This window comes from Hylaeus volcanicus, chromosome 5 (assembly GCF_026283585.1).
Source record: "Hylaeus volcanicus isolate JK05 chromosome 5, UHH_iyHylVolc1.0_haploid, whole genome shotgun sequence".
Classification (NCBI taxonomy): Eukaryota; Metazoa; Arthropoda; class Insecta; order Hymenoptera; family Colletidae; genus Hylaeus; species Hylaeus volcanicus.
In genome coordinates this window covers 9,352,957-9,375,770 of record NC_071980.1, presented here as the reverse complement: position 1 = coordinate 9,375,770, position 22,814 = coordinate 9,352,957, and the positions used below count along the sequence as shown (strand labels likewise).

General features: G+C 46.6%; 1 protein-coding gene across 3 annotated transcripts in view; it reads right to left on the bottom strand.

Moving 5' to 3' along the window:
* The window catches only part of LOC128877385 (beta-1-syntrophin), a 323,668-nt gene that overhangs the window by 124,501 nt on the left and 176,353 nt on the right, over positions 1-22,814 (bottom strand). For all 3 annotated transcript variants that reach the window (XM_054124652.1, XM_054124650.1, XM_054124651.1), the window contains one exon: positions 20,712-20,900. In XM_054124652.1, the coding sequence (XP_053980627.1) occupies positions 20,712-20,900 (189 nt within the window). The remainder of the gene's footprint in view (positions 1-20,711; positions 20,901-22,814) is intronic.

The window sequence follows — 22,814 nt, the reverse complement described above, 5'->3', positions numbered from 1 at the left end:
TATCACCATTTGAATTCGATTGCCGAGTAACTTTCGCGCGTATATTCCACCTGGTGATAATGACCAGACTAGATGTGCGCGTAAACGCGCTAACGATGCACGTGGGTTAATATTTAATTAATGTAGAGATTGATATACTATTATGTACGATATTTACATTTAATTGATACTATTACGTATGCCGTTACCACTACCGGTGTCGATGTATCGTTCATTTCCGTGAAACCTACACGAGAAGCACGTTATTTTCTCCTCTAGGATCGGTAATTCTCAGCTCGCAGACAGCTGGTTTTCCAAACGGTGAATAGTTTAGAAGTCCGTTGTACTTCAAAGCTACGGAGGCGCGTTTAATAATCGTTAAAGTTCGCGGCACGCTGTAAGACACGCCCCATTGTTATGAAAGTTACACGACCTAGTATATACGAGGAAAGCCCCGCGGTGGCACTATTTGCATACGTTCGTTTCGTTAAACTCCCCAGCCACGAGGTCTGTCCTTAAACGAGTTTCGAGCGAATAAAAGTGAATTCGATTTCTCTGTAATCCACCGACACTGATACAAATCTAGATCGTTTTCGACATTGTTCCCTTTCCCTTCGCAAGGAGGAAATGCATTTTTCAAACGGATATTATACTGTCCTTTCGAAAGAGGTCACGACATAGTCAATGCAACCTACAGTCAATCTCATAAGTATTCGTACCGTCTATGTCTATCAAAGAAATTGGTTTCAATGAAATTGTAGGTTAGATGTTTCCAAATAAATGCTTCGCTGTAAATGTGAACATTTGTAAACTTCACACATGTACATGTTTATTTATAATGAATATTTGCAAACATCGAACCTATCATTTAATTTAAACAAATTTCTTGAACAGTCATTTCTTCAATGTTTTGCAGCTAAAGTACTCGAAGAATTTGGTAGAAATTCAAAAACCCCAAACAACAAGAATATTAACGAAAAAGATGGTAATAGTGGCATAACTGATTAATAATTCCCCTGAATTTAACAAAAATATTTCAGCAGTATCTGGGCCACCAACAGCGCTCGAAGCGTTTCTCGGAGAAATCAGACTTCAGCGAGCGAATATCGTCAGCGTTGTCCAAAACTTCCACCCGAACTTCGTTTCCGGACGGCGTTTACCTTATTACTCGGTTTTACAATTTCGTCGGAAGCCGATCAAAGGATCGAGCCGAGTCAAAGGGCCACCGGTTATCTCCCAGATATTTGCTTTAATCACAAGTTCGGGCACTCGAGCTCCTCTGTATTCCAGTTATTTCCTTTAATCACAAGTTCGCCAGTCATTCTCGAAACTCCAAACATTTGATATTTACCCACTGATATACGTTTCTGAGAACAGGAAATCCGGTTCAACTGAACAGGGGAGATAGTCGGAGATTCGACGTGACTATAAGGATTTGTATCGTTATTACAAAACTTTAATGTCGTTTTTCATAAAACTAGGGTGGTCGATTGAAATCTAAATAGGTTTACACGATTCATATTTAATCAAAGAATGATCAAGCGAAGCTTTGTGAAAATCCCCCATTAAATAAATCCACGGACGACTACCCTTAAGGAATCTTGCAAGTCCTCGTCCCTCGAGTGTCTACTCGAAATCAATTGTCCACGACCGCGAAGCAATAGAAGGTGTAGGTCGAAACACCGCACTTCGACCCTCCTATAAGCAACCACCGGTCTGATAATCCTCGGTATCGGTCTAACAAATTGTGTGCAGTTCTCGATTCCCCTCGCGTCTCGACAAACACGACGAAAGAAAACGAGAGCAGGGGAACGGTGGCCATGAAATGTGGAACAGCACACGGTCGAAATTGCTCCGCGTAGCAACTTTTTGCGGTTCGGGGACCGACTACCCCCGTTTTCCGTCCCTTGTGATTCTCCATGCCTCCCTGTTCCCGCTTCTTCTGGTGTCCCACTCATTTCCGCGACGATCCGTTCCGTTGTTACGGGCGTTCAAGCTTTTCCAACGATGTACCGAGCACGGCGCGGCGTCGAATTCGCACCAACTTTCCCGTACCAGTCGTCGACCATTTCTACTTGCCGGGTCGGATTAATCTCCGCTTCGTTCCAACGCTTCCCGCACCGTATTGTTCTACGGTTTTATTTCCCCCGTGACTCCCTCTTTCATTATCCTTTCCTTTACAATTCCTGTTTCGTTGTCTCTTCTTTGCGCTCCTCCGAAGCCCTTCTTTAATCAGTTCGGTCCGCCTTCTCCTCCCTGCTCACGTACGTCACATCGATTCAACCTGTTGCGACGCACGGATAAAGCAATAACGGCTGGCTGTACGCTCATAGTTTTTCCTTTGCAGATCGTGCTCCTGTAGGGGTTTAATTAGCCGAGCAATGTCGAGCACCCGCTCCCATTTAAATCTATATGGAGAGCCAGACCAAATGGACCTGTTTAGCGTGGCAGGGAACTTGACAGATTTCTCGTCTATGCGATTATTTATTTCTGTTTGGTCGGTAGCAATCAATCGTTAACACTTTATCGTTGAAGTAAATTTCAAATAATATACTTAAAAGCGTTGAAAGCCGCTGGTAACGAAATTGAAATGTATAATTCGAAGTGCAAAGTGTTAAGATAAAAATGTTTTCCGAGGAAATCTTCATTCCCAACGGAAGATTCTGCTAATCGAGTGGCGGCGAACAAGATCCACGTCGAGAAATAAACGTCGCGCGAGCGGAAAACACGAGGGCGTCTCTTATTTCTGCGATCTAACTCGCGTTCTAGATGCCGTTGAAAAATTAACGAGCACGGCCTGCGACGGGAGGAACGAAAGCTCGTGGGCGTAAAGAGAAACAGAAATAAGGGAAAGAAACGGGGCGAGCCGGGAGCTGCCGGTGACGGCGACGGGGAGAACGAGTCGTGCGAAAATTTCAGCACGGCGAGTTTTTCCATTCCGCGTCCACCCCATTAATGTCACGCGCCCGTGCACCGTTGCCCGCACGAAAAGCCCAATCGTGCTTTATTTCGTCGTTCTCTCGGCGACTGCAGAGCTCCGGAACCGTATAGGCAAACGAAAGAGACCGAAACGGGCTTGGGGAAACGAACGGGGGGAAGAAGTGGACGAGCGAAGGATATCGAGCGACGATGTTTATTTATTTATTTAACACATTTCCGAACGACGGAGTTGGACAAACTGAACTTCGAGAAATCGAATCTAGAATAACGATTTAACCCTTTAATTGGGACTTTTGGAGAGCCTACGTACGGACTGCGTGTAAACTGTGCGCGACATTTCTTCGTACGATGTGAGATCGAAATGAGTTGTAATTCATCTATACATTTTCATATAAAAATTCGAAAAAGGTGCAATGCGAGCATCGCAATCAAAATCGAAATAAAAGAAACGACGATGGCAGTGAGCCACTTTCTTTTCAGTTTCTTGGACACCAATTTAAGATGGCAATTTATTTCCATCCGTCCGTCAATCGCTGTCGCTTCATTAACAGACGAGTGCAGCCGAGTATGCGAATTTACGATCTAACGGAGAATGAGGTGTTTCCATTGTTAGGGGTTCGGCATCATTCCGTCGCGGCAACCCTGCTGACTGTTTAAACCGCTTAACCAATTCAGAGCTGGTCGACTAAATCCGCTAATGTTTCGGTCGGTATATCGATGTGGTCAATTAACCATTTCGGTAGCTTAACCGATTTGCCCGGTTAACCTTTTTGGTCGGTTTACTGTCGAGCCTCGACGATCTCGTTTCTGTTCAATTTTCACGGCAGCCTATCGTTCCAGAAAGGCTTAGAATTTCGATTCTCCGACCTGTAGTTTATGTAATCAATACACGCCGATTTGTTTTATTCTAACGATGTAAGCCTTTCTCTTCTCTAATCTGTACAGTATCTACCTTTCTACTTCTTAAATAAATTTAATTTCCACCCTCAATGGATTGTAATACGTCGAACGCTATCAGGAAACATCCTGAAAGCCTGACGTCTCCAAAAATTGTGTAGTGTGTGTGTGAACCACTGCGTGGAACTGAGCGAGCACGATTAAGTTGTTTGGGTTGAGGTATCGATTGCAACCCCCGAGAACCTACGGCCGGCAGGGAGGGACCAAGCAACGTGCGTTACGCTGCGTCGTTTGCAAACAGAAGCTGGCGAGAATCGTGTGTGACGTTTTAATGTTTAATGAGTTTGTGTGTTTCATCTCGATGCTACTTATTTCTTCTTTCCTCTTAAATTCATTCTAATAAATCTTATTTTAACCTCATCGTTCCCTACAGCCGCATCGACGAAAAGGCGAAAGGGACGAGGTCGGAAAGGGCGGGAAATTTAAACGCGCATCCTCCCGATTGTCACGCGCTAATTCCCAGTCAACGATACCAGCGATTCGCCGCGCCAGGTGCAGCCGTTCTGGAAACTAGTTAGTAGTTGGACAAACAATTTCGAATTACAAGCGGCGCGTCTCTCTGGCCGTAACAGCCGCGGGATAGGCCGCCGCGGAACAGGAGAAACAGGAAAATAAGAGGGAACGGCGAGGGGGTTGGAAGAGAGGGGTTGTTCGCGAAAGGGATCGTAGACAGGAGAGCTCTCGGTACATATTTAACGAAACGGAGCGAAGGGACGAGTGAAATTGAAATTGTCGTTGACGCAAAATTAAAATTACGCTTTCTCGCTTCGGACGACACCGCGATATTAGTACGCCCCGCCCGTCCCCCTTCGCCGCAAATTTCTTCGCCTCGCGATTAAAAGCTGACGCGAAGTCACGCGCCCAAAAGCGTCCCTACAGTCTGGGGAGCGGTATCCAGAGATAAGCACAACTCTCTTCTAGATCAGAAATGTCAAGTTTGCGAACGAAAGATAAGAAACTCTCGGGCTTGTTTGTTTAATGGAAATTACGATCCGAGTTGTAGTTCTTCGACGATAGAAGGAATAAAAGAAAATTGTTCGCACGCGTTCGTGACGATGTTAATTCGTTTAAAAAGGACTGGAGAGCCTTGGTTGCACGCGAAACAATTAATTTTGTCTTATCGTTTTCGTGATCAAAATATGATCTTTTATTGGTCTGAAAAGAAGACTATGTAACTGTTCAATTGAATATACGTTGCGAATAAATAGCCGCAAAGATCTTTAATTCGTCGTCTATTATTCGAACAAAGTTCAGCTCCACCCCGGTGCTAACGATCGCGCGTAAATGAGTTGCTCGCGTAGATGCTAAGCGACTGATACACGCCTGGACTAATACGCGCTCCAAGTCCTCATAAATTACTGCCGCGAGTAAGTTCCCATTTCCATCCATTTCGCCGCGAGTTGCGTAGTCTCGAGTATTGCGTCTGGCACCGTCGCTGTTCGATAGGATGGAGAAGTGGAGTAATACGTCTCCCTGATAATTATTTTCTTACACCTTCGTTATTTTATTATAGACGTACAAATATAAACACGATCAAGATTAATTAATTACTTTTATTTCTACTCGGTTCGTAGCACAAACGAAGGGACACTTTCTTCATGGTAGAAGTCTTCGAAAGACGTAAAGAATAGCCTCTGTCTAGCCAACCCAGGGCTACAAGAATCGTTAAATAACGCGTTAGTCTCTCCAAGGACCACCTAACTCTTCCTCGCGGAAACCACTGACAGAGCTTTCCCTCCCTTCTCCACGAGATCAAACCGCGACCTAACTTAGACTTAACCCAGACCTGACTCAGAGCTATCGAGATTTTTTCGAGTCAAATATAAGCTTGATACGACTTTCGTACATGAAAATGCTTTCATTTTACCAACCATGGATCCGAATCACGCAAGTTTCAAGACACTGATTTCGATCCATAAAACAAGAAAATAAAACAAGACTGGACCCAATGATAGAGAGCTCAAATATCAGTTGCCCCCGTGGCAAGGAAACTATCTTTGTAATTTATCGTTTATAAGCGACGTTTAGCCTCTGTGCGCGAGGAAAGTGCATTCGGTAACGAGGATTTTCAACGGCGTTGGTCGCGAGTTTAAAGCGTTATTCTCGGCCGACGTCGATGGTCGCCCCGAAACTCGAGAAACCCTTTTCACGGTGCGCCGACAGATCCCTCGGGTGAGGGCCGGGTAACACGGTTACCGCCCCAACGAGGAAAAACCGCGGCGTCTCTGCTCCGCAAGCCCTCGTGGAGAAACTCGACGTTCCGCTTTAAAACGGGACCAGGCGCTTTTTTTCATTCTCCGCTTTGACGCGACGCGACCAGACGCAACGCGCCGCACCGTTCGAGCTTTGACGTTAATAACCCTCGCGTCGAGATACAATGTAAACACCGCGAGGCAACGGGGAAAAACCGGGGCAACAATTTTCTAAAAACGCCGCTCGTTCGACGCGGTACATCGTCATCGACGACTTCCGTCAAATTCGCTGTATCTTAAGGAAGACGTCTCCCCATTGGAACATATCGGACCTCTGCAGTCAGCAAAGTTGGTTAACGCCAAGTTTACGGAGATTTTTGTATACACCTTCGAGATTAAATTCCTTAGACAGAAATGAATTTGGATATACAGTCAATCCCATAAATATTCGTACCCTCTATGTCTATTGAAGAAGTGATTAAATTTAGCAATAATTTTGATATTACCAAATGAATTTTTCATTATAAATATGTATGTGAATAAGCTTCTACATGTATACAATAGTGGTCAACGTCGTTACTTCCTACCGAATAAAATGACAAATACGAATTGTCTCAGAAAGAACATTGTCAAAAGAAAAGACAACAACCCTCTATCCAGAACGCAACCCCTGAATACCCAAACAATGATCCACGACGCTCATTTGATTCAGAGAAAGGTATCGCGTTCCTCGCTTAATCGGACGTAGTTGATTGCCGAGTTCTGAGAAGGGTTAAAATACCAAACCGTTGGAACGCAACCGCGAACGCGAAGGTTAATATCGATGTCGTCGGCGGACAATTGAATGCCGATTTCCCAGCGGGCCAATCGGCGATTTCATCGAATCGTAATATCGTACGGGGCGTATACACGATGTGCATCCTGTTTATCAGCGGCCGCGGATGGTATCGAAGGGCCAGGGGTAGCGTTGACGAGCAACGCGAGGGAGAGGGTTCGAGTGGTCCGGTTACACCTGCTATGACTAGATTTCAATCTGCGAGCAGCGTTCGCTCGCGTGCCCCGCGAACTAGCTTAACCCAGCCTAACCTTCGACCACGGTGTGTATTTTCAGCGTATTACGGCCACCCCCGACCACCTATCCCCTGGTACCCTTCGGATCGCGGAAGCCGGATAACGAGTAAAGCGCCAGGACCGATACGGTGAAATCCGTGACAGATTTCCGTTGGAATCGAAGATTCGCGTGGAAAAGAAGGCGCCGTAACGATAAATCGCGTTGCGACGTGAATGGCCACGAGACAGACTGGCAGAATCCGATACCGTTGCGTTCTCCCGATTTAAAAGTCCACTTTGTTATGTCACGAAGGCAAGACAAGTGGGTTATTAAGTGGGAAAGAATTCGAGGACTTCTGAATAGCCCGCTTCGAGGAAATGCCAAGAATACTCGAGACCGCTGAAAATAGGGTGATCGTGGTACACCGACGCGATATTCGACTTTGTACTATGCTGAGTTGAACTATGATAATTCGAAAACCTGTACAGGACAGCGGTTTTGCTCATTCGTTGCCCGGAACTCGAATTTAGAATGCATATGGGAACGCTTTAAGGGTGTTTTTTAAGAAACAGCGAATTTGGAAAATTCAATTGTTTAAACCTGAAGATGGAAGAGGCACTCGCGTACGAGGGTTATCGATCATCAAGTAGTCAAAAGCGCATCAAACTTCCATTTTTACCGAAATTCGAAAAATCTAACCAGCCTCGACCAGCATCGCGGTCGAAGAGGGTCGAATTTTCTCGTTTGTATGTACCTCTGTGCCCGTTCCATTTGTAGGAAGTAACACTGGCCCGAGGAGTCCGTGATTCGAGTCGAAACCGGATGCCGCGGTGGACTGGCTGGCGATGGGCCGACAGTGCCAGTCGAACGTGCCGCTGTTAACAGTTTCCGGGGAGTTAACAAGGTTTCGAATCCGCGGTGGAACGCGGGACAATGGGACGACATTAGGGCTTGCCGTCTCCGGACACCTAAACCTACCCCCGTTTCGAGACCGCGCCGAGAGTTCTCTCAATATGCCGTTGTTGTCCTCCCTTTCTCGACCTGCTTTTCCCTCCTATTACCATCCTTGAACACGCGACTTTTATTCACCTCCCTGTTCCATTTCATTCCGCCACTCACAGCCACGCCCCAGAGTCCAGCTGTACCTTGATTTTTATATGTACCTCACCTCCAAGAATTGAATTGTTATTTTTCCTTTCTTTAAGATAAGAGTATCAAAATCAGACCACTACGAGATCTCAGGAAAAAGGTCTTCCAAGTTTTCAATTTTTTATCTCTGACATTAAACGTCCTATGAATAAACTGTAAATGTCAAAAAGTTCCGCCTTATAATTTCCTATAAGCTGATATTTTTTTCAAATCCACACCCCTACGCCACTTAGAATTTCCAGCAAATATCGTCCCGTAGTCAAAGGGTTAATCCGTATATGATATCTTTTCGTACAACTTCTTCCACCCTCCGTCGCTGTTAATTTTACTCCCACAATCGACACTGCTGTTTAACACCGCTACTTTATCTCCGTTCCCTTATCAGTACTCTCCCGCGACAGAAAGTCGATAGCACGAGCTAGTCCTTATTCTCCTTTCACGTTCCATCGAGCGGACCTTCTCGTCGCCAGGGTGCATCGTCCTCCCCCAGCCCCTAATTGTCAGGATCTACGCGTGACTCGACTGCCGTGGCCAAACTTCATCCCTCTCGGTTGCCTGCTTGGACCACGTCTGCTAAATACGCGCCACGGTGCTCAGGCGGGAGCGTCTAAATTGTTGCCGCGATGGAATTCGACGGGGACCGTCCGACGACGACGTTCGAGGAAATGAAGACTGTTTTGAGCAATCCATTTTCGAGGTACAGTCGGCGATGCCCGGAAATTCTTGGAGGTAAATGGGGATACCTCCTCTCTAATGAATCTTTGGAATGACGCGTCGAGCTTATGTCGCAATTCTAATTCTAAGCCTGAATTAAGGTAATCGCGTCGCTAGTATGACCGTTAAGGAAAAATAAAATGTCCTGCCGTTCGAGAATTACGGAGGCGAAACGCTACAATTTCGGTCTGCATTTTGATTGCAAAGATACTTTGAAGAGTGTCGAGACAAATTTCGAGAAAATAAATCTGTAGAATTGCTGCGGTCACAGCACCGAGTATGAAGATACCTCCCCCTTCTCAGGTCACCATTGTGCCCCCTTAAAGGAAACAATCGAACTAGTCCTCAGCCCGCAAATTGATTAATTAATACATACAAGAGCGAAACAATCGAGCTTCCCTTAAAAGTAACATCGAAACCCACGGTTTTGAAGCTCGCCAGGCCCGCGGGGTCATCGGTGCGTTAGCTTAGAGACCAAGTTCTCTTCCGCTCCAGAAATTTGCTCCAGAACAAAGACTCTGGCCGGTTGACAATTCAACTAAACGCATAGCAAGCTGCCAGTGTTCCCGCAGACGCGCAAGAGAATCGCGAGCGGGGACGAGAGAGCTCTAAAATTCGCGAGTAACGTCGCGTTTATACACCGTCGAGCCGACTTCCCGGACCTCCCTTCCCCCCCCTGGCTTTGTGCGGCGCGCATAAACTCCGCAGAGTGGTTTCGCAGTTTCATTAACGCGGGGAACTTAAGCGAGCGTGCACCAACTTACCGCTAATTCAAATTAAGTCGAGCAAAGCCACTGGCCGATACGGGTCGTTTAATTAGCCGTACGAGGGACGAGTGAATTATTGCTCGCGAGATCTTGGCCGGGGACCCTCGCGGGGCAACATCGATCTTCCGTGTCATATTTCTCTTATGCTGGCTCCCGCTGTCCGGGTACAAATTGTCGGGAAATTAATAAGAAAACTCCTCTCCTCCCCCTATCCTTCTTTCCCACCATGGCTCGGTTCCGCGTAATCGCGCAGTCGCGGACCACCGGAGATTATTGGATTTTAACTAAGTAGCCCGTGCACGAGATTTTACAACAATGGATTCCTCCCATGGATGGAACGAACGGACCGTCGCGAAAACGATTGTGCAAACGTGGCTCCGCTGGAAATTTCATTAAAAACCCAACCCCCACACCCCCTCGCCGCTGGACCCTTGTCCGCGATTCCCCCGAGCCAAAGAAGCTTTTAAAAAGCCTTTTAATGGCTCTTGTCCCGAAATAATTCCCAAGTTCCGACGAACTTTTTTATCAGGATTTACGATCGAACCGGTTAGGTATTTTTATCGATCGTTTCGAGCCACCGTTTCAGAGGAAGGTTTTCCGCCGACGAGGAGATTCGTCGGGACGAAAGGAAGACGCCAACGCGGCCCAGACGTTGATCGAGGGAAAGAGTTCTTTAGAGACGTTTCGAGGAGAGCAGCGATTCCGTGAAACGAATTAATAATTTATAAGAGTGTCCTAGCGTAGAAGTTGCTGCTCAGTTACGTTTAAAACCTTGTTCGTTGCGAGTACCAAAGAATTATAATACATGTATAATATGTAAATAAATAAATCGTCGCCATCAGTTCTCGGTTCGTTTGTTAACCCATCTATCGTCCGACACCGTCCTACAGGATGTTTCGTAATATGCTGATGTACCTGCGAGGGCGAATTTAGCGTGCATGAAATAATGAAAAAAGTTGAGCCGAACGTACGGTATACTATTCGACCCTGTTTCCAGCTGCCAGCTATTTCTGTGTGTTTCGCCAGCGATTTACCCGGTTCGAAATAGCGAAACGAGGAAGAAGCACGTAGAATTCGGGATCTCGAGGGCGAGACAGGCGAGCGCAGGCAATCCGGCAATCGAAGCGAGCGTCGAAAGGTTTACGAGAACTGATGACGTTTGCGCGTCGCGATGCGAAGCGAAGCGTCGACCAAAGCTTCCCGATTTCCTTGGATCAGAGACTCCCGACGGGTTGCCTGCAGTCGGGATCCAGATTAATTAGTATCCGTGCAATCAAGGTATTGGCGCGTCGCTTGGATCCACGGTGGCGGTTGGCTCTTTCGCGGGAACGATCCCTTCGAGGGATTTCGGTGGAAGACCCGGGGCCCGTGATCGCCGCAATTTACGCAGGAAGCGCTTTCGCAGACGCAAGCGCGACGCTCGCTCCGCCGCGCGTCCTCAAAGACCCGTTTCCGAGGTTAAGACGGCGGATCGCGGCGGGCACCCGAGCGAAATGTCATCAAACGTCGATACGCCGCGTATCGGGAAAGCGGAAACGGCGCGAGGATGTCGTCGATTTGCTCCAGCCATCGAGAGATCAAAGTTACCTGATCGTACACTGATTAACACCAAGGGCAACCTATCCGCGAGACCGAACACCGCGGGACGTGATGGATCTCGTAACTAGGCGAAAACTGAGAACGTCGAAGCAGACAATTTCTGTTTGTATCGCGAAGTTCGGTAACGAGAAGAGGAATTGATTCACCCAGAACAACCGTTGTTTACCAGTCGATAACCTACCCAGGATCTTCGACGGAGTCTTTCCAATTTACTCAGTTCGCTTACGACTCGAGCTAACGAACCTTGGTTATCTGACAGACTCCCGATATTCTCCGCATTTAGTAAAAATGTAAATGACACGAGACGACTGACGAAAGCAAGCCGAGGAGAGCGTGATCGATTCCTACGGCCGGGATTGAAAACTTATCCAGCTCCTAATCTCGCGGCTCAAATGAACAAGCTGCACGGAAATACGAATAAATCCGCTCCCTACGCGGTTCTGTCTCTTAATATCCGCGAAAAAGATTTCCTCAACTATCGAGAATCCGTCAAAGAGTTTTGTATTTCCATGCATTCCCTTTAGAGCTTGTCGATTCGCGATGCTAATATAGGGATGCTAATTAGAAAAAATACAGAATTGATTGGAAAAAGTGTTTCTTCGGTGAACATTTGATCAAGGTATGGAGTGCGATTGTATCGTTATGTTGTCTAATAAATGAATATTTTCCTACATTGTGTCAATTTAACACTAAATCTACCACGACCAGTCAAACGACTAATCTTAGTACAGGTTCGTAATTGTCTTTGGAACAGAAGCTAATTGTTTGAAAAAATTCGCTATGCCTGTCTCGGTCTGACACTGTCCCGGAATTCGAGCGATCCATCTCGCATAGTAACAGAATCCTTAAAGTCAACCGTGAACCCGACGAAAAGTTTTAACGTTCTCGTCGCAGCTCATGAATTCTAATCCTCTCGCAAAACATGCCGTCCAAATCCCGCGCAATGGTTACCGACAAGAGGACGAAACATTTGTCAAAGCGTTTTATACAGGTGGTGTACATTGTTGCCAGTCGCGTCGTCTGTTTGGTCTCTTTCGGAACGTTAATCTCGACAGTGCGATGGAGGGGTGGGTCGGACGGGCGGAAGTAAATATTTTTCCCAGGGGGCACATTTCCGTCGTTTTATTCGATTATCAGTCGCGATCGAACGCGGCATTGGCTGCCGCCTGTATATATCTTCGTTTCGTAATTTACGAAAGGCGAAACCTGCAGTTGCTGGCGTCGCACGTTTCGCAATTCATAACTTCCCCTGGTAAGCTGTACCGTCGACTGCCGAAATTGACGGCCGGCTATATACGCGTATCCAGACCCGGCGACGAGTGTCGCTGAACGTTTTTACCCGCAAAATGATACACGACCGCCGAAATTGCGTAAACACAGACACCGGCGTTCCTTTTTTGCTTTCACGGCTGTTGTACGCGACGGGTATCGATGAAAATACACCTCCGCAATTTTTTTTTTTTTTTGCTTACGTGTGTCTGCGTTTCAAAAATTCAATGAAGATTCTGTACCACGTTGACCATCAGACAGATATCCTTAAAATTTCCTGCTAGGATTAAACATTATTTTTGACTATTGGAGGTATTTATTTTTGTAGATTCATCAAAATTCGTAAATTTCCTTTAAATTTGCTCCTTTGATGCTTCGCTTTCAGATTAAATTTGTTTAGTTCTTCAGTGAAAAGCACTGTCATCGATACGTAGGAGACCTGGCGATCAACGTGCTACAGAAATTCTGTAAGTATATATGCGCGTACACTTAGAAATTTTCTGTATGCAAGGCATTGATGTCGTTCAACTTGTGAAACGAAACAAACATCGATGAGAAGAAAGTATTAACGTTCGAGTTGCCCCGCTGAGTCTCTCTATTTTTCAACACGCAGCGTCGATTAGAAGACGTTGCACGCGGAAACGTCGACAACCCTCGCGACACGCTCGCGGCGTATTTGCGTTTACGATAAAAGGTTATCAGTCGCGTCCATCGAACTAGGCAATACGGTGCAATCGTTGTCCATACCACCGCGGCGTTAAATTTATTACCAGCGGCATAAAATTGACCGTCGACGAGGACATCGCTGGCGCATAACCGCTGTCCGCGCGATCGTTACCTGTGACCGATGCTTCGGTCAGGTAACGTTGTTCGCTGCAATCTGTTACCGCGATCGGGACGTAAAGTTTACATCGACGATACGTAATTTCGACGACAGCTTCCCGCTTCCACCCTTCTCCCAACCGTGGTCGGTGATCGATACAGGCCGAATCAACCGCGTCTCCGCTCGCCGACATCGAGGAATCGATAGGCCGGATTCGAAACTTTGCTCTTAGCTCGGGGGTAATTTAACGCACGCTTACTTCCCTCTGCTGAAATTACGAAACTGTTGTCAATTTCTGAAGGCAAAGTAACTCGAAGCCCTTCGATCTTGCACAAGTACACGAAACTATTCTACCCTTTCGAAGAGAAGAATTGTCGACGAGATATCAGAGGTACTAAATAAGAAATTGTAAGTACGGTGGAGCCTCGATATAATTAACTTTCCTAACTTGACATCTGATGTATCAGACTTATTCGTTCTTCACATTCATTCAATTCTTGCTTTAACTTTACTTTGCATTTGCTTACATACTTCTGTTCATAATTCTCTAATGTCTGTTGGATGTACTGTCCCCTTCCCCTATAGCTCGGGTACCTCGGGATTGCCAAACCCGTACTGCAGCTACATTCACAATCAAACATAGCTGCAGCCCCTGAGGACAGCAGAGAGAAAAATATTCTCAAATTATTTGTAAATTGATGGGTGTGCTGCAATAAGGAGGGAGCTCCAAATATTGATCCTCTCCCTACCCCTCTGAAAATGAAGGATGGAATCCGGAACGACGTAATTTCATAATTAGGTACCTATGCTATGATATGAAAAAGAAACAGAAAGAAAATTTCAAACATCTGACTTTCAAAACGTTTTCTTTAATTACCCAAAAATTTGAACCCCTCAATTCCAAATATCTACAAATTACACTTTCACCTTTCCCTCCTCAAGTCACGGTCCCAACGAGACTTAAGCCGGTTAATTCGTGATCCCAGCGTATGATTAATTCCATCTCGAAACGCGTGGCTCTGGTATTAAAGTTCTCAAAGTTATACCTTAACGACGAGCTAACGGAACTAACGCTGCCACCGCACCGCGTTGATTAAACTATCTCCCAACGATCGAGAAGTTCGATAGCGCTCATCCAGATCGCGACATCCCGTCCCAGGATCGGGATACGCGCTCGAGCCGTGTTTCCGCGAACCTCCCGTTATTAAATAACGATCGACTCGAGGAACGAGAGTGGCGGTGATACGTCACAGACGACGACGACACAGACGACAACGATCACCGTAACGATATCGTTGTCGTTAGCGTTACGGCATTATCGCGGCCGTCGCTTCTACAAACCGTGGCGGCGCGGCTCGTGTAACGATATTAGAGGATAATGGGAGCCTCGCAACGTCGTCTACGCCGTCTACACGGAGTGATAATAGTCGTACGCATGCTACACACGCGCGGTGCACGCGCCAACACGACCGTTCGCGTTTGCATCGGCCGCGATTCGCAGGACGCGGGATGGTAATGAGAGCTTCGCCAGAGGGGCTTCGGCGTACAATGCAATTCCGCTTGTTACCGATAACAGCACCGCAATTCCAGAACGCTCGTTACCAATGGCCCTCCTGTTTTTTTCCCTTTCGCACGTCCCACTATCATCCCCGTGAAACTTTCGCATTCTTTTCTGTCCACCGCCGCGATACGCTCGCGCACCTTCCACGTGGTCATCTCCCGACGTTCGGACGAATTCATCTTTATTTATTTTTGGAACAAGGACCAGGTTTCGGAGTAGTTAAATTTACTGTACCTTCTCTTTATGCACGGAGGTTAAATTAGATCGTACATGGTCGACACGGACTTGGACGACCAGAACTCGCAACACCAACATCGGAAATAAATAGGCTATCGTATCGTACGTTGCCATATTAAAGATTATAGTTTTCGAGGGCACGAAAGGCGTTTAATTTAAAGATTTATCTGCTAGCGTCATCTCCACGGAACTCGAAAACGAAATATCGTTCTGGAAACGTGACGGGGGAAACGACAACGCCGAAATAGGCTCGTTTCGGCGACAATCAACGGAAGGCGATCGCTACCTGTCCGAGCCGGTCGAGGACAAAAGGGGACAACCGGCTGATCCACGATCATTAATCAGACGGACGGCATATAGAGCGCAATTATCCGACGGTAATTAACTTCGCAAACTGCAGCCCCCGCGAAGTCTAGCGAGGCGAACGCGCAAGAGGACGGGCCAAGAGGTGGGTTCGGAGGGATGGTTGATAACGGCGGCGTTGGTGGTGGCGGCGTCAGCGGTGGATGGTAGATGGTTTGGATGGAAGGTTCTTCGTGGGTTCCGGCCTGATGGAGCTGTTCTGGAATTATACACGGGGTTAGCCCTGAAAACCAGGCGGCAGCCAGCTTTTGCCCCGGAAACTAATTTAACTCTCGCATCCTCCGTCCTGCCTGCCCCTCCGCCAGACTCGGAACCCTCGCCGCCTCCGCCGACCCTCACCGATTTCCAGCTTGCTGTCTGTGCGACGCTGGGCGTCCGTGCGCGCGTTTCCCTCTGAATAGAATACACGCGGAAGAGGCTGCCGGGGCGAATCGACTGGAGGAGACTAAATACGTCGATGAGAAGTTCGTTCGATTTCGCTGAGCTTCAAGGGGGCTGGAAGAAAGTACGCCGAGGTACCGACATCGAATCGGGGGCCACTCGAACCCGCGAATACGCCCTGATCGCGAACTTCGTTCGAGTGCCGGCCACTCCGGGGCCTTAATTAAAGGGCTCGTTGAGCGGAAATGCGATCGAACGGGGATGCATCGCGATGCGACCCCTCGAATCGGGTCAAGCTTCCTCTGACCGATTCGAAAACGCGAGTGGTCGCTGTGAAGTCGCTGGTGATACGCATACGTCGATGTTCTTTGAATTACTTTACATTTTCATCTATCAGGTGTATGCATTAATTTCGTAGATTAATAATCTTTTAATAATTGTCCCCGTGCAAAGAAATAAACTGTCGTATTAACGTTCTAAATGCTGATTAAAAAATCAGCTTCACGCTCGGTGACCTCTCTTTATAAGAAATCTTCGACGCGAGCGTAATCGTGGCTCGGTTCACGATGAAAATTCGCGCGAGGATGAATAACCGTTTTTTGCCATCGCCGTTTCATTAAAGAGCGGCACGGAAGCACGTTCGTATCCGCGGATAATGGAAATGCGTTCGCGGCGATGTGAATTTCGCAAATTAACGCGCGGTGCGCGCATCGGGCCAATCGGTGTTCCTCGATATTCGTACAATTAACAGGTGATATTAATTGGTCGAAGCGGGAACTATTCTTCGCATCGTTCGAGGGTCGCCCGCGACTCTTTCTTTTAATGGAACCCGCGGCGGCTAGATCTGACGGACCCCTGGATTATGGAAGCCTCTATCTATTCGGTTGCTCTCAGCCGTTCGCTAATTCAATTAGCCAATTTTCATTGTACCGTTCGCACGCCCACCCAGTTCGTTTTAATTCTCGAATAGATCCAGCGACTGTAGCCGATATTCCACCGACCCACTTTTCATCCCTAGCCCCCCCTGGTTTTTTTTTATTTTCACCGTTTTTCCTCGTACGCCAAGTCTGGCTACCGTCGATTCGGTGTTTGCCCACGGTAAACGGTAACTTCGTTTTCTCGTTCATCGAGAACTCGAACCGTGTTCTGTCTAGCGTCTGGCCACGGACGTGTCCATAAAATATCCGTTAATGCATCGTTGATATGTTCCAGCGAACGAAACGCGCTCCCATTGGGAGGAAACCGACGCTCGGTTCGATCTGCGAGCCGTGGTCACGTGAACGGTGTAAATACAGGTTCCTTAATTGCGTTGATATCGAGCAAAGCTTGGCGATAGCTCTATCTCGATAACAGAAATTACAAATTGACGATCCATGTACATTCGTTCTGATATAACGCTTACGACTGTTACCAACGCAGAATAAACAGGACGATGTCCCAGAGGAGAATGGGATCGGCCAGCGTGTACTTAAAAAAAATACCAACGTATCGGAAACAGCCACCCCCATTGTGGCACAGCTTAGCTAACCCTCTGGCAGATACGAACGAGCGATACAGCACGTTTCTGATTGCTTTCCTCAATTCCTAGCCGCAACGATTCCCTTTTACCTCCCGACAACCCCCTATCATCCTCTCCGCATCAGTTTCTACGACCAGCCGAACCCTACGCCTGGTATCACACCGTTCTCAAGAGGCTAACCTTTTCCAGCGGAAGAAAGACTCCGAGCCGAGAACAAACGAAGAAATCCGTGGGGGACCAGGGGGACAAAATAGAGAAAAAGCTCCCTCGAATAATTGTTCGATAATGGCGGCAGAGCAAAGCCAAGGACGAAATAACCGTGACAAAATTCAGAGAATTCGTTTATGAAACTTTCGAACGAAATGAAACGCGGAGCAAAGGTGAGAGGAGGTTGATATGTACGGAAGAAAACGAATAGATACCGATGACAGCGAAGGGGACGGAAGAACGATGGAAAAAGAAACGTCAGAGGGTTGACGATCAGAGGGGAGCCAACCAAGGGGACCGGCTCTACGGGATTAAGAGCCCATTAGCCTTTCATTAACTCGACGGCGGATCGCAGGGACGAAGGACACACTTTTCTAACCCTTTCTTTGTCACTGTCCCCTGAGCAAAGGGGACAAAGGCAGCATCTCGATGAAAACTAGATCCATTCAACCGCAGAGCCACTTACCACCTTGCCACTTATGCACGCGAACGAGCTCCTCCACGATTGTCTTCCAGTTTTCAGAACCGTCTCGTGTCGGTCGAAAAGTTAGGTATGCGCGAGCTGCCCTTGGAATAAAGAGATCGTTCGAAGGGACGGGGCACGGAGAGATTTAAATTATTTAGCGCGGAGAAAAATGGGAGACGAAGGGCGAGGAATATTCTGCCTGTACTTTGGACTGAATAATACATCTGCACGGTAAATAAGCAACAGTGGATCGCGTGTTTTCTGAGACTTTCGTAGCGGGGACATTATTATTGAAAAATCAAAGATTCGCGGCGACCAGAGTTCCTCTAAGAAAAACATAAGACATTCTTGGAAAAAAATCTCGGGTCGAATAATTCTGTTTGTCCAGCTCCTGGCTATCGACTTAGGAACACTTGAAATTTTCAATGTTTTTCGTGTTTTGATAAAGGTAACAAGGTATTTCTACTGTGATGGGGCGAATAACTAGTCCTAAAGACACTTTTCTTCGATTGAATGCAAAAATATTTCACGTGGTACTGAATTCGCGTGTTGAATTCACGTCCTATCGATACTAATAAACCGATAAAGTAATATAAATGAACGGAAATAAAATAAAATAAGCTCTACCGAAAAATCGATACCGAAAAAGTAATGTTAATTATATTACTACTTAATTATATTATTAGTAGGGTTAATTATCCGTGGGAACAGAAATTGAGCGAATCTAATTGCGTTTGCTCAGAGGCTGAAGGCCCTGGTCCACGTCAATTAAAACAATAATAAACGATAATTATCGGTACATTTCTGACGGATGCCGCTATCGCATCGACACGAACAATCGCGAGGAATATTTTCGCGCTACCCGCCGACGCGTTTCGTTAAACGATAATTGACTGTCAAACTCGCGGCACATCGTGCGCGCGCTCGTTCGACTGTAATCCCAGAAACGAGTTAATTGCGTTATGGCTGTCATTATCTCGGTCGCTGAGCACGCAGTTCTCGAGAGAAGCATGCAGTTCACCCGCGCCCACCCACGAGAACGCGGCGCCGCGCACGTAATCCCGGGGAACGTTCCGCTGAAACGTTTACTTCTAAACGTGCAGGGCAAGAGAAATTCTCTCTACCGCTTATTTGATTTCCCGACGCTGCGCGCCGCGACGCCATGGTTCTCGGACTCGCTTCTTTTTACGGCAACCTTGTACTCCAACTTTCGAGATGGTAAAATATAGAAGTTGTTTAATTGTTTTGTGCTCTATCGAGTAGTACAGGATAGCGCGTGGCACGATGCAAAGGAATTAAAATGCGTGCAACTGCTTGTAAACGATTAAATTAAAACGTAGCAAGAATTGGTACGCGTAGAGATGTTTGAGTAACAAATTCATTCGTGTGAGAACTACTGGGAATGTATGTAATATACAGTCAGTCCCATGAATATTCGTACCTGCTATACCTATTAAAGAAATCTGTCTAAATTAAATTGATAATTAAATATTAATGTTTATTAAATTTTAAAATCCTCCCAATTAAACTTATTATATTTAAAACCAAAAATATTAATCATAATATTTAAATATAACTAATTAAATTCTACAGGGTCCTCTCGTCCCTTAATTCAATTTAAGAATTTTAATTTAACTAAACCTGTCATTCAATTTAGATAGAATTCTTTAATAGACGTATGAATATTTATAGGACTGACTGTAAATCCAAGTCTTTTAATGTTCGCATATTAATGTTCATTCCCACTGCAATTTCATTGTTCACAAGCTGTCACGTATTTCTATCCGCGCTGCACTTTTATTTAGGTATCATTCGAAGCTACATTTTCTAGGCGGCGCCGGCGTTTCGAAAGATGTCGAAAGACGCGGGACATCCAGCTTCAAAGCAACTGGGAAAAGCGCAAGAGATGGATATCGCGAAACAGCCATCCGCTGGTTGTCAGCTTCTTCTCAGAGGGATCCCTTTTAACGGGAGCCAACGTTAATTAACGCGCTCTGCCTTCTTGGTGACGTTTGTCGTTACGTCGACGCGCTTCTCGTTTCCCCGCTCCGGATTCAGAAGCTTTTCCGAATTTTTATGAGGGAGGAACGACGCTCGACCCGGTTAGCAAGAGCTGGAATCGAAGTGCCCGCGCGACGTAATCGAGTTAATCGATTCATAGACGCGAAAGAAAAATAATTTTATCATCGAAACGTTGTCATGCTTTTGCTTACTGGTCGCATTAAAACAACAAATTTATTAGAATAGACGAACTTATTTGTTTAAATAATACTTTCAGGTAATTCTGTTATTACGACTATAATTTGTAACTCATTATTTTTGTTACTGTGAAATAATTTGCACGCTAAAACGTTTCGTTCTTTTTAACGAGTAAATAGAAACAATTCTTCTATTTACATTTTTTCGTTGCTATTTATCTCGATTTCGACGAATATAATACAAGACGGATCACCGTTCGCGATTACACGCCGAGCTCGATCGCACAGGTAACCCGTGCATGCACGGCTGCTCGCGCGATATTCTTGGAGAGTACTTACCAGTATCGGAGGAAGGATGAGCCCTGGTGAGTCTGCAGAGTTGCAGCGGCAGATAACGAGTATCCGCTCGCGGTGGTGACTTCGGCGGAGGAGGCGTCGCGCTGAGGAAACCGCGCTGCAGCTCCCAGCCGACTTCCTGGATGATCGAAGCCTTCCTGAAGTACGGCGTCACCTCCCTCAGATATTTCACTGGAACAGACGGAACAGACCGAACGGTGAACGACGACGGCCAGGAAATTTCTCCTCGAGACGGGAAGTCTGTTCCCCGTCTCGTAATCCGTTAGTAATAATGCCATCGCACAGCTGCTGGAATCGCTCCGCCATTTTAAAACTACGATATTATCCCCGCGTAAGAATCACCGCCGACAATTCTCGAACGGATAACATGCATTTTGTGTACGGAGAAATTCGAGACGCGTAATTTCAGATCGCTCGGTAACGAGGACCGAACGGAGGAGGGAGGAAATGTCGCGACGAAACGAGGCCTGGCGCGATCAATATTCCCCTGATCGGTTCGATATTAAGCCACGTTCTCCTCGAGAACGTATCTCGGCTTTACGAGCGGTTTTTACGGATACCCAGCAAATTCGCCTGGGGTGCCGGTTACTCTTCCACTCCCTCGGTCCGTGCGCTACATGTTCCAGTATTTCGGTTAGCTCGCGTCAGGATTGCAGACTATTCCCGTGCTCTGCAGCGTTTTCGTTTCCCCTCGACTCGAAGCAGCCCCCACGGCCGCCAGGCCCCGTATTCCTTCGAACTTTAACGAGTTCGTCCTGTACGTAATCGCGCCGGTGCCGCACCGACATCGAAACATCAACGACAAATTGGATTTTGAAACGGTCGGTACGTGACCGCGGTACGGTATCACCGACGCCTCGATGCGAAACGGAGATCCGGCCCCCGCGGCCGATTTACGAGTCTCGCCGACCCTTCGACTCTGCTTTTCGATTCTCGATCCTGCGAGCCGAAATCTCCCAGCAACTCGCCGAAAGGATCCGTGGATCTCGTAAAAGCAGCCAAAAACCGAACGTTCCGCAAAAGATCTACATTTCCAAACATTTCTGCATTTCCGTTCTACATTTCTTACACTTGAAACTTATATCTTCGATTTCTCAACGTAATTTATGCTTTTAGTAACCCGACAAAAATTGTAATTTATAAAATATTAAAATTATCCTATCAACACGTCGTAGTATATTATTTCTTCACCTTGCCAAATTCACGAATCCTATCCAGATTTATCTCGATTAATGCCACACCTTCGGAGTAAATTTGTGTAATTCCTTAATGAAAATTCCTGTCATCCATTTCTCGGCAATGTGGCGACCAACGTGTTAAAGATACTTTCTCGTCTATTCATCGAAAGCGTCTCTGTGCATTTCAGCGAAGCCGATTGGTTCCACGAGGAATAGCTGAAATGGCAAACCGTCGCCAAAGGTTGCTCACCCCTGCCACGAAACGTACACCGCGATCAAAGTCCAGACTTTCCCCTCCGATCGAATCGAACCACTCACACAAGTTTCTCTTCCTTACGTTCTAATATTCAAATGGCCGTTGCCTACGACATAGAACCAATGTCCCCTATTCACCGCCGAAGCTTTTCAATCCGCTTCGCGTATTCGCCCGACAGCGGCGTATCTCGCCAATTCTTTTCCAAGCGAGAGTCATACGTCGAACGGATCTCGTTTATCAAACGGACGCAATTTCAACGATGTCCCATTGATAAGCTACGGACACCGTGGCCCGTAATGCATGTCCCGCGCAACCAATCCCACTCGAACGGCCAACAGTCATCCGTCTACACGCTGACTCGTCGCATTATTAATAATTAGACGCGTTGGTGCACGAGAATCGACTGTTTGGCGACCCGATTTCCAAGAGAATTCGATTTCAGCTCGCGTAACCGCGGATTTTCGTGCCCGCGGATTCGATTATCGGTCGAACGTCAGCGAGGGATACAAGTTGATGGAGAAGATGGAAACTATTTGTAATGACAGTGTTAACGAAACGAAAGCTTACGTTTATTTCAATTCTAAACGTACGAACGATCCCGCTTCTATAATCTTTTTCCATCTTTCGGTTATCGTTTCAAAATCTATCTTT